Below are 18,323 nucleotides of genomic sequence, written 5' to 3' on the forward strand. Positions count from 1 at the left end.
AGGATGTTGACGAGAGGAGGTTGAAATGGTGGAAGAGAAGAGAAGGACGAGCGAAGAAGACTTCAAGAGCCACCAACGTAAAAGGCGCGAGAGAGAGGGTGAAGGGTGAAGGCGTGAATGTGCGCTCTAATGCGGTATAATCCCGACGCAGCGTATAATCGTGTAAACCGTCGCCTCGTGTAAATATCGGGGCGTTCTTTTCTTTCCAGTTTCGTATCTTCGTAACCGGAGAATCTGCATTTACCCGTATTCTTGGCGCCAGAGAATCCAGGCAGGGCCCCACCCAAGGGCTCCACACCGCCTCCACCGCGGCAGAATGGAAACATAGGTAAGGGTATATCGAAGAGATTGAGAAATAGAGAAATAAATAGAAAATAAATCAAATAAATAAGAAAAAAATACAACAGTCGCTCCCAGATGCAGCTGTTTTCAAATTGGAATGATAAAATTAGAATCATAAAAGATGATCATATATGCGTCAGATTATCCCCGGCGAAATACTACCTATCAACAACCCCACGCGGCTGAAGCGGCGCAGGACCCGGCCCATTCGATGTTCAGCTGAGCAGCATTCAATCAATCAATCAATCAATCAATCCATCAATCATTCCCCCCCGGACCCCCGAACAGTCCAGACTACCTTACCTTACCTTACACCACCGCACTGCAAGCAAGCAAGCAGCCCGTAACGTCGCAGCGGCGTCAACCATCACCGTGCTATGCTGTACAGTAAGGTAAGCAGCCCAACATCCATCCATCCATCCATCCATCCATCTACAGACCACCGCACAATACATCAAGACCCGGGGATCGATCGCCCAGGGCTGAACTCGCATAAGGTATCCTTGTGCAATTCATCCATTCATTCATCCATTCATTCATCCATTCATTCATCCATTCATTCATTCGTTATGCAGATAAACGAGGATGTTGTGTAATCACAATTTATACGATTTATACGATTACGATTACGGTTACGATCTGTGATGCTGGTGGAATTGGAATTTGTGCAAGTTCGCGTTATGCACAGGTTTATGTATGCGCTTGCCGCCCTATCTTAGGTAAGAGAACGGATTATGCATTGGATTGGAGGACCGTAGGCGAGATGAGATAAGATAAGATGATACAGACAGTACAGTCCTGTAATGTCTCCGAGGGAGATTCAGGAGCATCACAACCAACTTGGACACAAGGGAAACCCAATGATGGAATCAATATAACTTGATTGAAGAGATAAGCGAAAGACGATCAATCGTACATGCATCAACAGCCCAGATCAAACAGCCCCGCGGAACACGAAACACGAGTACTACCAACGACAAGAACAATCCAGATCAAGCGAGAGTAAGATACAAAAAGGAACCCCATACGGAACAAGACGCAACCGAGTCCAACAACCAGACAAAACCTCAAAAGTCAAACAGTCTGCTCGACACAATACCTCACGTCGAGATCGATGTCGAGCTATACGTGCGGCTCAACCGATGCCCGTGACCATGGCCCAGCCAGCTCCACGAGGAACTCGACTTGCGTAGGTAGTTAGCATGTTTCCTGCCCGCCACGGCCACGAACTCGAAGCTCGCCGGGCGCGCCCACACGCCCAGCTGGTCCGCGCCTTTGGCCTGCCAGCTCGCCACGCTCTGCGGCGCTGCTCGCTTCCAGCTCTCCTCCGACCCGAACACGTGCGCCAGCTGCTGGTACAGATCCACGTACACCTGTGGCTCCTTGTCCCAGGCCCCCAGGCGCTGGTAGGTGCGTTGCAGGAGAGCCAGGTGGTGCACGGCCACTTGGGAGGCTTCGGCTTGGGGCAGCTCGTCGCCCTTGTCCGAGACGGTGTCGCGGAGCACGTCTTCGTGCACTTGCATAGCGCGGCGGTGGTTGCCGGCTGCGGTGTAGAAGGAGGAGAGGAGTGCTTGCATCTCGAGAGTCGTAGCGTCAAGCGCGCCCCAAACGCGGCGGAGGTTGTAGCACATGTCCTCGCAGAGGTGGATGGCGCGGTCGTGCTGGCCGCGGGCGAACTGTGTCTCCACGAGGCGGCGGCCGATGTTGACGACCATGGAGGCCGACCAGGATGGCTGGGAAGCGCGTGCGTTCCAAAGCGCTGTGAGAACCCACTGTGTTGGTGATCGTTAGCATGTTTCCTTGCGGCGTCAGGGTCAATATTACTTACCTCCAGGTCATCTAAGTTTTGCTGGTCGCCAAGCAACCCGCTGACTTGGTTCAGCTGGTCGATCGGCACCTCGGTGATGCTGATGTTAGACGAGCGGACCGTCTTCAGGATCTGCTTCGTGATAGTTGTCGAGAGCTCGAACATGGCGGCCCGGAGCTTCTCATCTGGAGATCTCGGCTTCCCACGACCGGCCAGGGCGAGAGCAAGCTTGAGCCCGAACTCGATCGTGACGAGATTGCTGTACCCTCCTTGGAACTGCTGCAAGCGGTCGACCAAGAATGCAAGGTCCAATGCTTCTTGGAACTTGGCTTTGTCGATGTATCCACCGACGGTGAGAGTCGCGGTCTTCAGGATCGAGACATCCGGCTCCACAGTGTGGATCTCGACAATCACGAGCTGCAGGAAGTCGCGGAGGACGGACTTGTTGATTGACTTTGGAGCATTCAAATTGGTTGAGAAGTACTCGAGGAGTTCTTCATGAACTCGGGTTGTGCCAGCGTCATCCTGGATGTCCTTGGTAAACTGCAGGAGGCGTGACCCGTAGACCAATGTTGTCAAGAAAGGGGCCTTTTGTGACAGTGATCGATGGTATGCTTCGTACATGAAGACCTCATTGATCAAGTCGGCGACGGCAGAAGAATAGAATTCCCTCTTGCCAGCCAAGGTCACACTAAAAGCAACGAGGAAGGCCCAGGTTCGCGGATCCAGCTTTGCGCCGGGTGCCAGGTTCAGCGTCTTACTGATACTAGAATGACCAAAGACCGTCTGGCTGCGGAGCTGCACCAGGAGCTGCTCAGCCTCGGTTTTCAGACCCGATTTTAGATAGATCTCGGCAATCTTCGATCCGGAGTCAGCCAGTCTCTGAGAGCTGTTCTCGCTCTTTAGGATCTCGAAGATAGAGAGTTCAAGAGTCTGGTTAGCCTTGGTCGTCGATTCCTTGTTTCCTTGCTTTGCGTGAGCAATAGCGAGGAGGCTCAACCACCCCAAGGTCTCTCGGTGAGCGTGTCCATTCTTGGTATGATGAGTCTGGAACTCTTCAGAGTAAAGAACGATCGCTCTTGGAGAAGTCGACAGCTTGGAGATCGAGTAGAGATGCGGGAGTCGCTTTCTAGCAGCCAGGATTGCCGCCAGAGTTTCCTCGGAGATCTTCCCCTTCGAAACCTCTCGCGATTTTTGGTCTGCTTCCTCATACATCGCAATGGCTTCTTCGCGATGCTCTTCCTTCTCTTCATCAATCTCAGCGAGCTGCAAAGTTGCCTTCAGCGTGGTTTCATAGCCGATACCATAGAATCGGACAAGAGCCTTGCGATAATCAACAGCCAGCTGGCGGATAGTTGGATAGTCGCTCTTGGTCTCCTGTTTCGTGATGCGGGCATACTTCTGGTAAAGCTCTTCGGCGAACTCGGCCTTGAGATCATATTCCTTGCCATGCTTGACGAACATCTGCCAGAGAGAGGAGTATACCTTCCTGGCATTTGCATATTGAAGTTGCTGCTCATAGATGGTGCTGAGGGCCAGTGCCGCCCGGATTGCATCCCGGTGGCAGACATCCGAACCCTGGGAGAGGTTTGTGTGGATTTCCTGGTATGCAAACTGTGCATTCTTGAGGTCATTCAACTGCATGGAGACGTCTGCCAGCGTGTACAGTGTGTTGATAGTCAACGTGTTAGTCTTGCCATGTCGTTTCTGAATCTCAAAGTACAGATCTCTGTAGATAGTCACAGTCTTCTGGAGCATCGAGTGACTCTCATAGAAGTCTATGAGCGTCTTCGACGTCGAGAGTAGAAGCTCATCCGGCGAGTTAGGAGTGGCCTTTACCGCGTAGAAGATCCGAAGGTATGTCTTTTCGGCAGACTCAATCTGGCGAAGCTTGAAGTAAGAAAATGCCAAGCGGTTAATGAGCTCGATAATCTCTGTGGTGTACGTTGTTGGCAACGGGGTGTCGAGAGAATCGCTGGTGAACCCTGGCCATAACCTCCCAATGGTGATCGTGCTGGCTTTGACGACCTCGCTCCACTGCTTTTGTTGATAGTAAGTCTCAATCAATGTCACAGCCGTCTTCACAGTTGTGGTGTCGACTGTCTTGGTGGTCGATGTCACGATGGTGGTCTCGAAGATTTCTCTCAGAGTTGTCACTTCGTAAGTTGTCTCGGTGGTGGTTTCTCTTGTGATCTGTGTAAGAGAAGTGGAAACAGATGCAGCTTCGGCCGATGACTGCTTTCCACTTTTCACGTAGTAGGCCCAAAGCTTGGCAAAGATCGAGGACGCCACCTCAACAGCCCCGAGCTTCTGCAACTGATCACCAATTGTCTTCGTGCGAGTAATGACTGTTGTTGATTGGGTGTCTTCATGCTCAAGATCAATCCAGATGGCGCGAAGGATGTTTTCGGCCTCCCGGGTACGCTTTTGCTGCTTCAGCAGTTCCACATAGCGAAGCACGACATCGATCTTGGTCTCCTGAACCGTCTTATCTTTCTGGAATTTGACACTGGTCAGACTCTGCCACAGGCTGACCAAGATCTCTTCCAATCTGTGGGTGTCCTTCTGCTTTTCGTAGATATCGATCATGGACCAGGTTAACTCGAGACGCTTCGAATCCGTCACACTCAAGCTGCGAATGGACTCCTCATAGTTCTTCTTTGTGATCTCATAGATCTCCTCGCTCTTGGTGCTCTTTTGAACGGTAGTAGTCCATGTCTGGTACGATCGGATAGTCTCCTGCGCGCTGCGTCCGTAGATACGCACGTTCAGTTCGTAGATCTCTCGTTGATAGTGGGTGGCTTTCTCGGTCTCACCAATGGTGATGTAGACGGTGGCCAGCAACTCCAAGTAGACAATGATCTCACGCTCCGAAACCTTGGTCTCCCGCTGAATAGTGATGATATATTGCAACAGCTCGATTCGGTGAGTGGTGATGTCGGTCTTCTTGGTTGTCGTGATGGAAGAGGTGATCTCGATGTACTTGTGAGCACATGTGGTCGCAATGTTCGTCAGTCTGAGTGTCGTTGCCAATTGCCACGCCTCGTAGTAGTATTCATTGACCTCCGCTGGTTTAAGAACCACCTGCTTCGTTCGGGCAATGTTCAAAAGGTTCTGGAGAACAGCCTCGGAAGAAGCGCCGAGGACTAGGCGGCGGACGGATAGGGTAAGGAGGTAGTGGTCAATGGCCTCATTGAGGGAGAACTGGAACTGATAACAAGAACCTTCAATCACGGGCAGTAAGGTAGTATCCGCGAAGCACGTTTTGAAACCAGCCGTGATCTTGTGCTGGACAGTGGGTTCATGCATTGGCGACGCCTGGAAATGCGTTGACCAGTACCGGGCCGAGTATTGCAGAAGCTCGTATGAACGGAAGAGCTCATCCAGTTCATAATGATTCAATGGCTCCAGAGTTGGCTGCGCAGGACGTGTCAAGGCTATATTCGGTCAGCGCGAAGTACAGATTTGGCTAACTTTGAAGAGACTTACTGATCTTTACATAGGCCAGAGAGCGAATTGTTAAGTCGTAATGAGCTTCCTGGATGTTGAAAGGGAAAGGACCCGTGTTCTTGAAGTCAGTGACTGACATCGCACGCTGGTAAAGGTTCTCTTTGATGGTAGAGTGTCGGAATCGTACAAAGCCATCTCGGACTTCGACAAAAGGACCAAGGCTTTCAGCGACGAAATCTTCAACTCTAGTCGGGCGAGGGGCACGAGTGCAGGTTGAGGTGTCGATTTCCATTAACTGACGCACCTCGCCAACTAGCAGTGGTCTTTCGGCGGCAAGAAGCCAAGCCAGGATCGACTTTGTATCACGGTGATGCAAGTCAGTTGATTTAATGGAGAGCTCGAGAAGCTCGGGGAGGGTCTTCGGCAGACCTTCGGCCTTCTTTAGAATGGTTTCTGGAGACTTCTCGGCCTTAAGAATCTCAATGGATTGAAGGAGCCATCCAAAAGAACCAGTTGACCCCTGTACGAGCGTCGAGGTGAGCGTCGCGCGATCTTTCTGACTCAGGAAGTCAAACGACTGGACCGTAGACAATTCGGATTCTGCAACGTAGTGGATATCCTGGTTGACATGCTCGGCCTGGATGGAGAAATGGGAGTAGTTCTGAGGAACGGCCGAGGAAAATGGCCGGGAAAAGACGATACATTTCGTCTTGCTATGCTTGGAGGCCAGCGAGTGTAGTCGTGCCAGCAATTTCAAGCTACTAGCTTCTCCACCCTTTAGGCTATCAACACCGTCAACTACAATGGTCTGATTCCGATCACTGCGTAGACCACCCTCAAGGGCTTTCCATAGTGCATCCTCAACAAGGGAGCTCGAAGTGCCTTTGACGGAAAGTTCGTATGCGGATGCCAATGACTTGTAGAGCCCATTGTCGCCTACGTTCAGTTGGAGAGTTTGAAGAAGAAGACCCTTTACAACACTCAAGGACGTATGTTCAGTCTTCAAGTCGGGGTCTATCAGAAGGTTAGTATTCCCGTTGCGTACAGGTTTTTGCCGTACCCACCAATTGTGTAAGTCATGACTTCTGAAGCTCGTCGGCCAGTCAAGGTCTGAAGCCGCTCAACTACCCATTCCGATAAGAATGTTTTTCCTGTAGCTGGTTGCCCAGTCACGAGGAGCAATTCCTTTCCGCTTTGTGTGAAATCCGTCAGATGTCGGTAGAACCATTCACAGGTGAAATCCGCGCGCGGCCTTCTGATGAATCGGGTTACGGCCAGAGTTCGAATGACTGTGTCATGGGGCATTAAGAATTCCCGAACGAGGTCAACCGACACGTCTTAATATCATTAGTATATCATGGTACAATGCGGCCACAGGTTCGAGATATGATGTACTTACCACCAGGCTTCGCTAAGCTTTGAAGGCGTGTCGCCCACACGGTGTCTGTAAAATGATCACCATGGTAGAAGAAGGTGTTGATCGTCTTGCCAAAAAGCTCGTCGAAGCTACGGGTACTGAATGAGACATCTATTATCTCGCATTAGCACCCTTAGCTAGAAATCTTCAGGAGTACTAACGTAGCTGCTTTCTGGTGTAATTAATGCTAATGCCAGTAACCAGCTTCACGAGGTCTGAGAAGCATGCAGCCATGATAAACTGCAGCTCCTCGGAAGAGTGCAAGAGCTCATGATGACGAAGGAAGAATCCGAGAGTGAGGCCACAGCTGTAGAACACCCCGAATGTTTTTTCCAAGACTGAAATGTATTTTGGACCAAGCTTTCCAAATAGTCAGCGGGGGCATACAAACAGGAGGGAAACAAAATACCTCAATTAAGGAGAGACAGCTTGCCCAAATTATGTGTGCTGCTTCCTCAGCATACTCCGCAAACTGAGATACCTCTTCGAAGTATCCATATACCTGGGCAGCAAAGAACTCAGCCCATTTGAGAATTTTGTCCCATCGACCGCTGTGATGTGGCATCTGTCGAAGTCGGATTCCGGCAATTGAATCAAAGAAAACTTCTACTGATTCACAGCTGCTGAAGAATTGTTGCGCAGATGATCCGAGCTCGGCACGGTATATAGCGACGGCTCGTTGTGTAGCATCTCGAAGTGTAGTGAGCTTGCGGGAGCTTCCTCCTTGCTTGCCATTGTTTCCGTCTACCTGCACTCCGTCTATCTGGACCTGCGGGGCTTGTTTGGCCCCGTTGGACTGGGAAGGCGACGGAGAGGGTGACACTACACCGTTCTTTTGTGTCGCTGAAGGACTCATTGTAGTATGTTGTGGATTGTTGGAGGATGATGGTGTTGAGATTATATTTTTCGGATTGGTAGCGTTGATATTCTTGGCCTCAGCTTCGTTTTTGGGGTCTGTGATATTTGAGCATTGCTAAGCTTGAAAGACACTGTATGCCCTTGGTATGAAACTCACATTTCACTGAGTTCAGTCCTCGAAAACCTAACATGCTAAGCAAAGGACTTGTTATAGAGAGGAAGTTCAGAGATTCAAAGTCTCTGGGAGGGCGACAGACATCACAGGTAAGTAAGGTATAAGGTCCTGAAAGAAGATAGCACAGAACTCTTTATAAGAGAATAACGTCATGAATAGCTCTGTTTCCCATAACTTCCCATCAACCGGTAACCATACCCCCAAAGAGGAGATTGATGTTCCATGGTTTGAAAGCACTGCAACCCCCAGCTTTACGAACCCTACCTTACTGCATGACCAATGATGAAAATCGCCGTTATTGAGCCTAGAGCCGGCGTCTCCTGGTATCGCATACTACGGCATGGAAGTAAGGGAAATGTCTCACTGGTGACGGTACGATGCTCGACCCAATTTGATGGCACGTCTGCACCGTAGCTGCAGCCCAGATGGGCAACTCCCCGACGATGCATGAGAGCACTTGTGAGACGGAGGGTACAAGAGAGCTCCAGTTCCCAAGATATTCAACAGACCAGGGTAAACCAGGGCTTCTCAGAGGTTCATCAAACCAAGGATTGCCTCACTATAGAGTCATAGTGCTCTTCTGTCTATGGAGCAACTTGCTCCCTTGGGATTCCGACGCCTAGATCGGGAAGTTCCAAGTGAAATTTCAAATCATGTTCGCCCAGAGATTCTTGAATGGAGGAGAGGTGCGATGTCACACAAGCCAACGAATGGGAATCGCGAATCACGAGATAGAGCTTGAGGTTGCCCTGAAGCTGCCCACGTACTCCGATAGAGCATGTCAATCCCCAAGTCAGGAATCTGTGGTTCTGATGTGATGGCGCCCGCGCGCCACCGGCAGAACCGGGCTGCTGAAACATGCATGTTGAGACCATTGCGGGTAGATTCCCACGCCGCTGGTTATTCTGTGGACTGAGGGGCTTGCCGTTGGAAAGCTGAAGTTGGACGTGGATATTCTGAGTCGTGAGTGGATAGGAGGCGAGGAGGCGAGGAGGGGAGGAGGCGAGGAGAGACTGGGAACCGAAGCTCCACGACGTTCCACTGTACGACGCGTACAGCTCTGTAGCGCCTCTTTGGCTTTCTGATATGGGATTTGCTAAATCCAGTCGCCAGTTTTCTCATCCGTCGGCTATACCCGTTATATTTACCGACGCGGCAAAAGGGTAAGATACCTAGGGAGGTTGGGCGATATGCTTTGTAACTAGATGTTACCCAGGATAAGCACCTTGTTTATCCCCCCTTTTTTTTCTCCCGTCCCGTCCTCCCGAATAGGTCCCTCCACCACAGCCCCCGCAGCATAACAGCAATATAATCTCTATATCACTGTGACAGGGGGTTTCTGGTTCTTTGGGTGCATCTTAACCGCAAGTGCCCGCGGGCTTGGATAGCGAGGTAGAGCTAGAAGGGCCTTTGAAAGCAAGGAGCCGTAGCGTATAGGCATTTCCGGGTCAAATCTTAACAATGATTGTCCTGCCAATATGATCAATCAAAAACACAGCGAGCAGAAACGGGTTTTGACGACATGTTGTATCACCATCGCATCGCACCGTTCCCTTGCGGAGTAGAGTACGGGCCCTACGGGGCTGTCCCAAGCCGGCGCAGTCTAGAACTAAGGCATGTAAACACGTAGATTTCTCCTCTGTAGGGATGATCGACAGAAAGGTTAGAGACGTTAGTCACGCAGCAAGCGTCCTTGGACGAGAATCATGTCCCCGCACCCGCACTGCCATATCATTCGTGCCTTTGTCCGAAGAATAGTCAACCCCGTATCACTGGCCAATCGGACAGGGCAGAGGCCAATCATGCACCGAGTACATGTTCCATGAGAGCAGAGAGACCGCATTGCTTTCAGCCGCCTCCAGGACGCCGATCGAAACTGATTCCAGTACCCTATGATGCAGCCAGGATGCGGCTACCAACCAAATGATATCAGCGTCTTGATTTCCCCATGGTGAAAGGGGAAGAACAGAGGAGGAGAAAGAAAAGCCTAGGGCCATACCGAAGGGAGATCTCCACGCCCTTGGTTCCTCTCGGAAGCCCGCCCTTGGTTCCTCTCGGAAGCCCACAGCCGTCGTCATTCTTGTCGAAATACAGTTTCCATGCCTTCTCATGCGGTACCCAAATTGCCAGGAACCCTTCCCATCCCTCCAAGGTGACATTGTTCTCGTCGTCTGTCCAATCCCAGGGCCCGACAATATGCCCCTCGGACTCAGCCTTGCCACCGTATCTAACCTCAAAGGTCTTGGAATCGACAAAGACCCAGCGTAGCAGCGGTGGGTCTTGACTGACGGTCGATACGAGGCCAGACATGTTGCTGGGCGCGAACATGGGATGGGGGTGGTAGACGCCAGTGAACGGATGGGAGTCCTTTCTGGGGTTTTTCTCCAGATACATCTTTATTGGGCGCATCAGGTCAGCTCATGTGCAGAAAGCCACCTCGGCTCGGGATTCGCCCTACCAGCCCGTCGCGAAGAACGACCTTCGCCCCATGGATTTGCTCTCTGTCTCTCCCAGAAGCCGCTGTCAGCTCACAAAGGGAAATGAGGTGGCTCCTCTGCTTTCGATTGGCGTCGCGCCGCTTTTGCTCGTGGTCTTGCGTGCCTTTGGTGGCTTCGTTTACCCCGATGATGGTAGGGACCGCGGTCGCCAGAGCCAGAATTCCCAGCACCATCTCTGGAAGAAGGGAGGATTTGCAGATGACGTGGAAGATTAACTCTGTTTGACTTCAAGGACAAGTGAAATTGTTGGTGCATGTAAGACTGCAAGTGCAGATATCCTTCGAGATACTGATAGCTTCATATTCATGTCCTGTACAACCACGGCGCAGTGCTTGAGCCTTGAGCACCATATCCCAGGTGACGGCAGTCACTAGCCATAAAGGGTGCAGAACAGACCTGTACATGGGATCTTCAACACTAGAGACGAGCGTCTCTGGCTACCTTACCTGATGCAAAGATTTGAGAAAGTCCTTCAAGCACGTCATGGCAAATCACTTCCATCAGACCGGTGCAGTTGTCCTATAATAGAGTTTCCCGTATCTTAGGACCAAAGTACCGTGTGCTAAACGGGAGATATGCACCGGGAAAGCAGCCGATGGAGGGGCATGACGACCTATGATACAGAGAATGTAGTTCAACTTGTTCAAGCTCCCTACTCTACTTTGCAGCCAAGTAGTTGAAGGATGGAGAGCATTCATGACCACCCGAGAATCCTGACTGTCGCTCCACTAAAAGAGAAGTGATATTCGTTCATGCAATTATCACTGGCCTTGTGAAGTTGTGGATCGCTCTGTGGATCTTAGAGCGTGATGAGACCCCCCGGACCCACTAAGCAGTTGGGTCTTCACCAGAGGAGAGATATCATTCGGCCATGCACTTCAAAGTTCTTACCACCAATTCTTCTGGATCTTCATGCAGGATCATACGGAGTACAGCCCCCGCTGAGGTGGCGGCGTATCTTTTGAATGGTACCTGTATGATCTTATCATGCTTTAGTCGTTAAGCCCAGAGGCTGTTAAACGGGGGTGAGCATTGAGCCAAAGCAATATACAGGATGAATCGATGCTCCTGGGCATAATTTATGAACCCAGAAAAGGCCCTGCTATAACTCATATTGCTTCCCTCATTCATATGCACTATAGCTCTCACCCTGTCTCTATTCGACCCGAAACGCAGCCTCTCTGACGACCTCTACCTCTTCCTTTGGTCATTCAGACTTGCTTCTAGACCACCTAAAGAAGAAGGAACCATAGAACTGCCTCCTGTCAAGCAAGAAGAACCCAAGGCAGAGATCTATACTCCACTGCCCCCTCCGAAAATGTCTGAAAACGAGTACGTTGCATTGCATTTACTCTTCCATCCAAAGCTCACTATCTAACATCCTCCCAGCCCAACCACTGTTCTTGATAACGACAACCAGAGCGACACCGGCTCCGTCGAAGACGTCGAGCCCACGGGAACTCTCGGCGGTCGCAAAGGTAGAGGTGGCAAAGGCGTGATCCCTAAGAAAGAAGCGAAAGAGCTCATCGGCGAGGCTGGCAAGGCCGGGGGCCGCGAAGCCACTAAAGCCAACGAGAAAGAACCCAGCTTGAAGATCAACATTGAGTTGGATTTAAACGTGCATGTTGAGCTGGACGCGCATTTGGAAGGATGGATCAAAATTGGTTTGTTGTGAGGGTTGGGCGGGTATGGAGATCGAGGCTCATGTTTCGTGTAGGGCTGGATTCCTGATGAGTTTATACATGAGTTGTTATTTTTCCCGGAAGGGAGGGGCGTAGCTGGATGACTTAAATACGTTTTCATGACTGGTGTATGTGTCGATATTCCCAGTGTGATGTATATTTGCATTGCCTCCATATGTTATCCGATTGCTTTGCATCTCTATCTCTATTCCTATCCTGAGCGAATCGCCACGTCAAGCGCGTTCTTCCTCCCCTATCCCAGCTTATGGACGCATTGGAAAATTTCAGCTTTCTATGTCCATGCACTGCCAGCAGGTAAGTCATTGCAACGCTTTTTCACCTATCATCGAATCTGGAGAGAGACTGGAATCAATCCAACTTCCTACCTTGAGAACTGCATCTGTGATTTTAAGCTCAGAGTCAAGCCATGGGATATTTTCCCACCTTGGAGACCAAGTTTTGTGCTCCAAATTCGTGGAGACAGCAAAAGTGAACCATCATTCCGAATAAGCGTGCCCCGTTATTTAGGTTAGAGGCAAGTATGACTCCGATGTGTGGAACAGAGGCTTTGGGATATACTTAGTGACTTCTTATTCTATTAAATGCCCTTATAGATCATCGTCATGTTATAATAGCGTAGGGTTAAATCGGCCGCAAGTCAAGAGGTAGTTGTCTTCTTTTTTTCTTTGTCAAGCCCAGAAAAAGTAAGTTTATATTTTCAAGAACCAATTCTTCTTTCCCTTCAGCACATGGAATTGTGTCTTTACTCAGCAAGTCCCGTCAGAAGGAGGGCTATCCAACATACTTCGAAATAAAACTGGAGGTCAGTGAAAACTGCCTCCTACTTCTCTATTGCCGCGTTCGCCGTTTGCCTGTTAGAGCAGTTTCGGTTTTAGTATCACCGCGAAAATACTCAAAGATTGGAAGTTAAGAGACTAGGAGAATGAAGAAGAGGAATCGAGTCGGTACTTAGAGAGAAGTTACCATAGATTAGCTCTCTCAAGTTGACTATTTTCAGTACCTTACTTTGATATTATACCCCACACTCCGGAGTGTATGGAGTAAGTGTGGAGTAAGTGCAGTGGAGTATTCTCCAGTCTTAGGTGCCGCTAGCTTATCAAGCGAGAGTTGATACAGGAAATTCTCCGATGTACGGAATACATTAGGTACGCACCAAGCACAAATGGGCAAAGACGAGCGACAACATACATGCATTTCAACGTAATCCTGGGTCTTCCAACCTTCTTTTGCAAACCCACGATTACCTTACTATGGACGATTGTCAATGTGCCGGGTCGTTTGATCGGCCGCCTTGCTCCACTATTAATACACGTTGGCTCAACTTCAAAACACATGAGGACTTGTCAGGGCTCATCTTCAACCGAGCATCGGCATCGAGACTCCTCGGGCTTGAGAAAGACCAACAAACGGATATACCAGGGCCGTATAAGCAATTCACTCTCTTTTCTAAATTACCTTTCGAGCTCCGCCTCAAGGTCTGGGGTTTCGCGCTCTCAGTACCGCGTCTCATAGTGGTATCTTATACGTCGGTGACAGGAGAGGACGACCGACGTGTATTTGTTGATACTCCACCATTGCCATCATGTCTTTCAGCCTGCCAAGAATCACGCGCAGAGGCACTGAAAACCTACGAAAAATGCACAATTACGAGTGTTCCAGGCTCCCCAACGACATATATCAACTTTGCCAATGATCAGTTTCTACTTGGCGGGCCCGACTCAGACCTGGATATGGATTATCTGATGTCTATCACTGCACCTGGAAATTCTCACAAGGTCCGTTTTCTACATGTATCTCGTGGCTGCTGGAAAGGGTTCGCGTTATGGACGCATCTACGAGAACTCTTTACGGGCCTCGAGGAGCTGACGATCAGTTTCCCGAATGGCGCTGCCTTGCTTCCTTATACTCACGAGTGCTGGTACGGTGCGTTGAGCCGCTCTAATAAAGAAATTGTGGTGAGGAGCGAGCTTTATGAGATCGAGGACGAGAACGAGGAGGTTCGGGTATGGCAGCCTTCATTTAGGCTACACATAGTTCATTATGACAGCCCCCCTATAAAGGGCAAGTATTAGCTGGAATCCTGAGCATTGAATGCCAAGAACTTAAGGTGGGCGAGGTGTGCAGAGCTCTCATCTCATATGTTGGAACTATATTTGTTCTCATAGTGCCTGAAACGCCTCCAGGAAACGCTTCCATGGTGTCTGTACAGACAGTCCTTTTCAATGTCTCACCTTTCTGATGACCCGGTAGGACATCCCATTATTGAGTTTTATATCACGATGATTGACTCAAGATATACAGATGCAACTATCAACGAGAGAACTCTTTGGAGCCTACCACCTATTCCAAGGCCGCTGGCAATATGTAAATATCTAGCATCTGGAACATCCATCTAGATAGTCGGAAACTCAGGATGCTGATCTGCTCAGGGGTCAACGGAGATCAGCCGTCACCTCAGATATCCAAGAACAAACCAGACATATGATACTTTCTACGCAGTATTACAGTGCTTCCCCAATGCAGAAAAGGTTTCGAAGGCTAGATACCCTTGCCATCCGGCGCATACGAAGAAACAAGGAACTGTGAGAGAAAACCTGAACTCCTCCTCCAAGGTCGGAAGGTTCCGGACCGAATAGCCCAGCTGACTAGGCTATCTACATCCCAAGGTTTCTCTTGCGTGGAGCGAAGGGGGATACGAACGGAAACAGGGCATTACGACGCTTTTGGGAAACTCGGATAGACTTCATGGATGGTGGGATCTGAGAGTAAGAAGTACGAACAATGCGTGAAGTAGACCAACGACCCTTAATACAACAAGACGTGTTTGCGAGCTTGATGTTGGAAACTCGGTCGTGGAAGTCGAATTCCCCAGGGGGTTGCCGGGGGGAGAGTTCCAAACATAGTCAAGATCTCATATATCATTTTACACAAATTTTGATATAACGCAGTCATAACTGCCCACATGGTGACCAACGGCGGATACAAACATTTGACTACCCGAGCGAGATATCTTTGATGAGAAACTCCCGCAGGCTGCTACGACATGATGGTACGATCGGAGCAAAGCGTATTCAAATGTAACGAGAGGAACAAACTCACGGAGGGGTAAGTTGGTTGAAAAGCAACTGAACTCAGGGAAAGCGAAAACAAGCGACGTCTTTACCTGCGGAGCGTATTTACTACTGAGGGACACTGTGTAAGTTTCACATGATTCGATGCAGACTTTGCGCGGATCTCAGACCATTGATACTTGCAGTACTCTTGCAGCGGCGTCAGTAGCACCCGGCGGCATCTCCGGATCCTACGAGGACCAACCGGAAACCTCGGGATGCGAGAATCACTGCATTTGCAGTAAGCACCCCAATATCTTATCACTGGATAGAAGATCGTAAGGTAGATAGCTGCTCACTAATAAACAGCAATAATAGCTCCTGGCATCTCCATGCTCATGATGGCGGGATCGGAGTACGGAGTGAGAGCCTGAGAAGTCTGGAACGGAAAAACAATGATGCGGGGAAATGTCTGCTCTTCTGCCCTATTGCCGCAACAGGGCTAGCCCCATTGCTGCGCCACAAGGTACAAGGAAGAAACGCCACACGGATGACGCCCCGTTCCTTGGATTTCGTCATAGAAGGGCCTGGCCGAGGCACCGCATTGGCGCATTGTTGATTCAAACGTTTTCTTTTTTTTATTCCTTTTTCCCTCCCTTTTCTTCTCTATATTTCCTCTGTTACTTTTCTCACTCTCCATTCCTCTCTTTGACTTGTCACTGCATCTCTCAGGCCCTTTGCAACTTTGGTATCCGGGATTCTTGATCGCGCCGCAATTACACCAGGACAGGATGCCCTCCTACTTCTCCCGTCTCAACCCTGTGCCGACCTTCCCCTCCTACACGGGGCCTTACAAAGTAGGGACCGTTGATGTCGAAATCCCCGTCGCCGAACTCGAATCTCCTTCTCCCGCTCCCGACGACTCCATCTCGACCGTCCAATACCGCGTCTTTTACCCATGCGAACCAGATGCCAAAGGAAAGACGGCGACTTGGCTTCCAGCGCCGCAGCGGGGTTATGTCTCTGCGTATACACGGTTCCTGGGCGCTGGCTCTTTGCTGGCAGAGCTAATCTCGTACGTATAGTGAGTTCTGGAGGAGAGGAGGATCCCATTGCTAACATTATGGCGCAACAGATACTTCCCTCGTCTCCTCCATTACATTTCAATTCCCGTCCTTAAGAATGCCCCTCTCCTACCACCCACCACTTCAACTAATCGCTGGCCGTTGATGATATTTTCGCACGGTCTTGGGGGATCAAGAAACGCATATTCATACCTCGTGGGCTCAATTGCATCTCACGGCGTCATTGTCATTGCCCCTGAGCACCGCGATGGCTCTACACCAATATCCTATATTCGAGAAGTCCCATCCACAAATTCTTCAGAAGAGAAATCATTGCCAAACAAAGCCAAACGGACGGTGAACTACCACCGTCTGTCCCACACACCCACTCCTGAAGTAGAGGCAGGACGGAACGCGCAATTGAAGATCCGCCTTTGGGAACTCGGCCTAATCCATGATTCGATCCTGAAGATCGACATCGGTAAACATATAACAAATCTTAACTCATCTTCTGTCTCCCTCGCAATGTTCAAAGATCAGATGAACGTGCATGAACCGGGAAAAATCACCTTCGCAGGCCACTCCTTTGGCGCTGCTACTGTCACACAATTCGTGAAGAGTACTTTCTACTCCCCCGATAACTCAAATGTCCCGGAAGGACATGAGACGCTCTTCACGCCCTCTTCGCGCTCGCCAATTGTTCAGCAAATTACGCCAAACACTCCGGTTATATTACTAGATGTCTGGTGTCTCCCCCTCCGCGCTGCGACCACAAGGTGGTTATGGGATAAACCCTTCCCTTGTTATACAGAAAATGGGCCAGGGGGGAAGGCGCTGTTAGCGGTAGAAAGCCAGGCATTTTATAAATGGCATGTGCACTTGAAAGCCACGAAACGTGTTCTGTCGCCCAATCCAGCTTCCGACGAATATAACTATCAGCGGGGAGACGGAACTGAATGGGCCAAGCCTAACTTCTACTACGCTTCAACCTCGGCGCATCTGAGCCAGTCTGATTTCGGTGTCCTCTTCCCCTGGATCACGCGGAAATTCCTAGCGATCGAGGAGCCGGAGAGGATCATGAAGTTGAATATCCGGGCCGTCCTGCAACTTCTTAGATCCCAGGATATCGAGGTTAGCCAAACGAGCGCAGAGGATATGGAATTGGATCCTGAGACCGGCGTTGACACGAAAGATGATACCCTTATATTCGGAACGAAGGGGGAAATCAGGGGGTGGAATTGGCTCAGTACGGATGTTCATGAGGTTGAGGATGATGAACCGGAAGCCACCACCAAGATAGAGAACCAGGAACACATGAAAGAACCGACTGACGCCGTCATTGGGAACGAGTTGATGAAGCAGAAGGAGGGCACAACCGAGCGGCTGTAAGCGCAGCGGAAGAAGTTTCTTCAAGAGGCAGCCAGACGGGAGCTGATGCTCCTACTACGCTATCATGATGTTACGAAACGTGTTTATGGGAAGGAATTATGTTTTACTTTGGTCGTTGCTCGCATACCCGCGTCGTTTATGGAGTTTGCCATTTTAGAGTCTGGGAATCATAGGAATAGACACGGGGATATGGAAAAGGAGCGGTTTAGGGGTGAAGCTTGAGAATTAAAGCGGGTTTAATAATCTCTCATTTACTCTGCACATAAAGATCTATGTTCTACTCTTTACAGAAATCTAAGGGCTCTTTAGTGGCTTATTTGTATGTTTTAGGGTTATTGTAGTAGCTTTCAACAACCCTGTCCCTAACTCTTATGGACCTACTGGTTTCCGTGTAGCCTACTAACTAGTCAGTCTAGTCTGAATAAGTAATAGTACTCACTTAAGCTATAGGCTTATAAGTTGAAAAAGAGCGAGGACCTTATAATCAAGTTAAAGATTTTAAAAATCCAATTCTTTGAACTCTTTTACCCCCCTTTTCTATTTGCGCCTTACTATCCCTTATTTACCTAT

The 18,323-nt window shown here is 49.8% G+C and overlaps 5 protein-coding genes across 5 annotated transcripts; 3 read left to right on the forward strand and 2 right to left on the reverse strand.

Annotated features, from left to right (window-relative positions):
* Nucleotides 1-972: 972 nt before the first annotated feature.
* On the reverse strand, nt 973-7,436 carry M430DRAFT_117631 (hypothetical protein). Its single transcript, XM_024861677.1, has 7 exons — nt 7,426-7,436; nt 7,178-7,376; nt 6,999-7,127; nt 6,664-6,936; nt 5,639-6,613; nt 2,171-5,586; nt 973-2,114 (listed from the first exon to the last, which is right to left on the reverse strand). The coding sequence occupies exons 2-7, from the start codon at nt 7,248-7,250 to the stop codon at nt 1,443-1,445; spliced, it is 5,538 nt and encodes a 1,845-aa protein (XP_024723479.1). The 5' UTR covers nt 7,251-7,376; nt 7,426-7,436; the 3' UTR covers nt 973-1,442.
* A 2,332-nt stretch (nt 7,437-9,768) lies between these two features.
* On the reverse strand, nt 9,769-10,720 carry M430DRAFT_65048 (hypothetical protein; the record flags this gene model as incomplete). Its single annotated transcript, XM_024869144.1, has 3 exons — nt 9,769-9,961; nt 10,049-10,443; nt 10,508-10,720. The coding sequence occupies 3 exons, from the start codon at nt 10,718-10,720 to the stop codon at nt 9,940-9,942; spliced, it is 630 nt and encodes a 209-aa protein (XP_024723480.1). The 3' UTR covers nt 9,769-9,939.
* A 1,145-nt stretch (nt 10,721-11,865) lies between these two features.
* Nucleotides 11,866-12,869, forward strand: M430DRAFT_26338 (hypothetical protein; the record flags this gene model as incomplete). Its single annotated transcript, XM_024865373.1, has 4 exons — nt 11,866-11,879; nt 11,937-12,211; nt 12,518-12,544; nt 12,844-12,869. The coding sequence occupies 4 exons, from the start codon at nt 11,866-11,868 to the stop codon at nt 12,867-12,869; spliced, it is 342 nt and encodes a 113-aa protein (XP_024723481.1).
* Nucleotides 12,870-13,494: 625 nt separating this feature from the next.
* Nucleotides 13,495-14,775, forward strand: M430DRAFT_217181 (hypothetical protein). The gene is made up of 2 exons (XM_024864558.1): nt 13,495-14,496; nt 14,552-14,775. Exon 1 carries the CDS (start codon nt 13,501-13,503, stop codon nt 14,320-14,322), a length of 822 nt encoding a protein of 273 aa, XP_024723482.1. The 5' UTR covers nt 13,495-13,500; the 3' UTR covers nt 14,323-14,496; nt 14,552-14,775.
* Nucleotides 14,776-15,985: 1,210 nt separating this feature from the next.
* M430DRAFT_136382 (hypothetical protein) lies at nt 15,986-18,066 on the forward strand. The gene is made up of 2 exons (XM_024862461.1): nt 15,986-16,375; nt 16,436-18,066. The coding sequence occupies exons 1-2, from the start codon at nt 16,092-16,094 to the stop codon at nt 17,751-17,753; spliced, it is 1,602 nt and encodes a 533-aa protein (XP_024723483.1). The 5' UTR covers nt 15,986-16,091; the 3' UTR covers nt 17,754-18,066.
* The last annotated feature ends 257 nt before the right edge of the window (nt 18,067-18,323 follow it).

Source organism: Amorphotheca resinae, assembly GCF_003019875.1.
Source record: "Amorphotheca resinae ATCC 22711 unplaced genomic scaffold M430scaffold_3, whole genome shotgun sequence".
Lineage (NCBI taxonomy): Eukaryota > Fungi > Ascomycota > Leotiomycetes > Helotiales > Amorphothecaceae > Amorphotheca > Amorphotheca resinae.

Excerpts from the sequence above, each read along its gene's own strand:
- M430DRAFT_117631 (XM_024861677.1), bottom strand. The coding sequence starts at position 7,250 with ATGGCTGCATGCTTCTCAGACCTCGTGAAGCTGGTTACTGGCATTAGC. Across the intron at positions 5,587-5,638 it reads TCTGGCCTATGTAAAGATCA|CCTTGACACGTCCTGCGCAG; the intron begins GTAAGTCTCTTC and ends GACCGAATATAG. Across the intron at positions 2,115-2,170 it reads AAAACTTAGATGACCTGGAG|TGGGTTCTCACAGCGCTTTG; the intron begins GTAAGTAATATT and ends TCACCAACACAG.
- M430DRAFT_217181 (XM_024864558.1), top strand. The coding sequence starts at position 13,501 with ATGGACGATTGTCAATGTGCCGGGTCGTTTGATCGGCCGCCTTGCTCC.
- M430DRAFT_136382 (XM_024862461.1), top strand. The coding sequence starts at position 16,092 with ATGCCCTCCTACTTCTCCCGTCTCAACCCTGTGCCGACCTTCCCCTCC. Across the intron at positions 16,376-16,435 it reads TTGCTGGCAGAGCTAATCTC|ATACTTCCCTCGTCTCCTCC; the intron begins GTACGTATAGTG and ends ATGGCGCAACAG.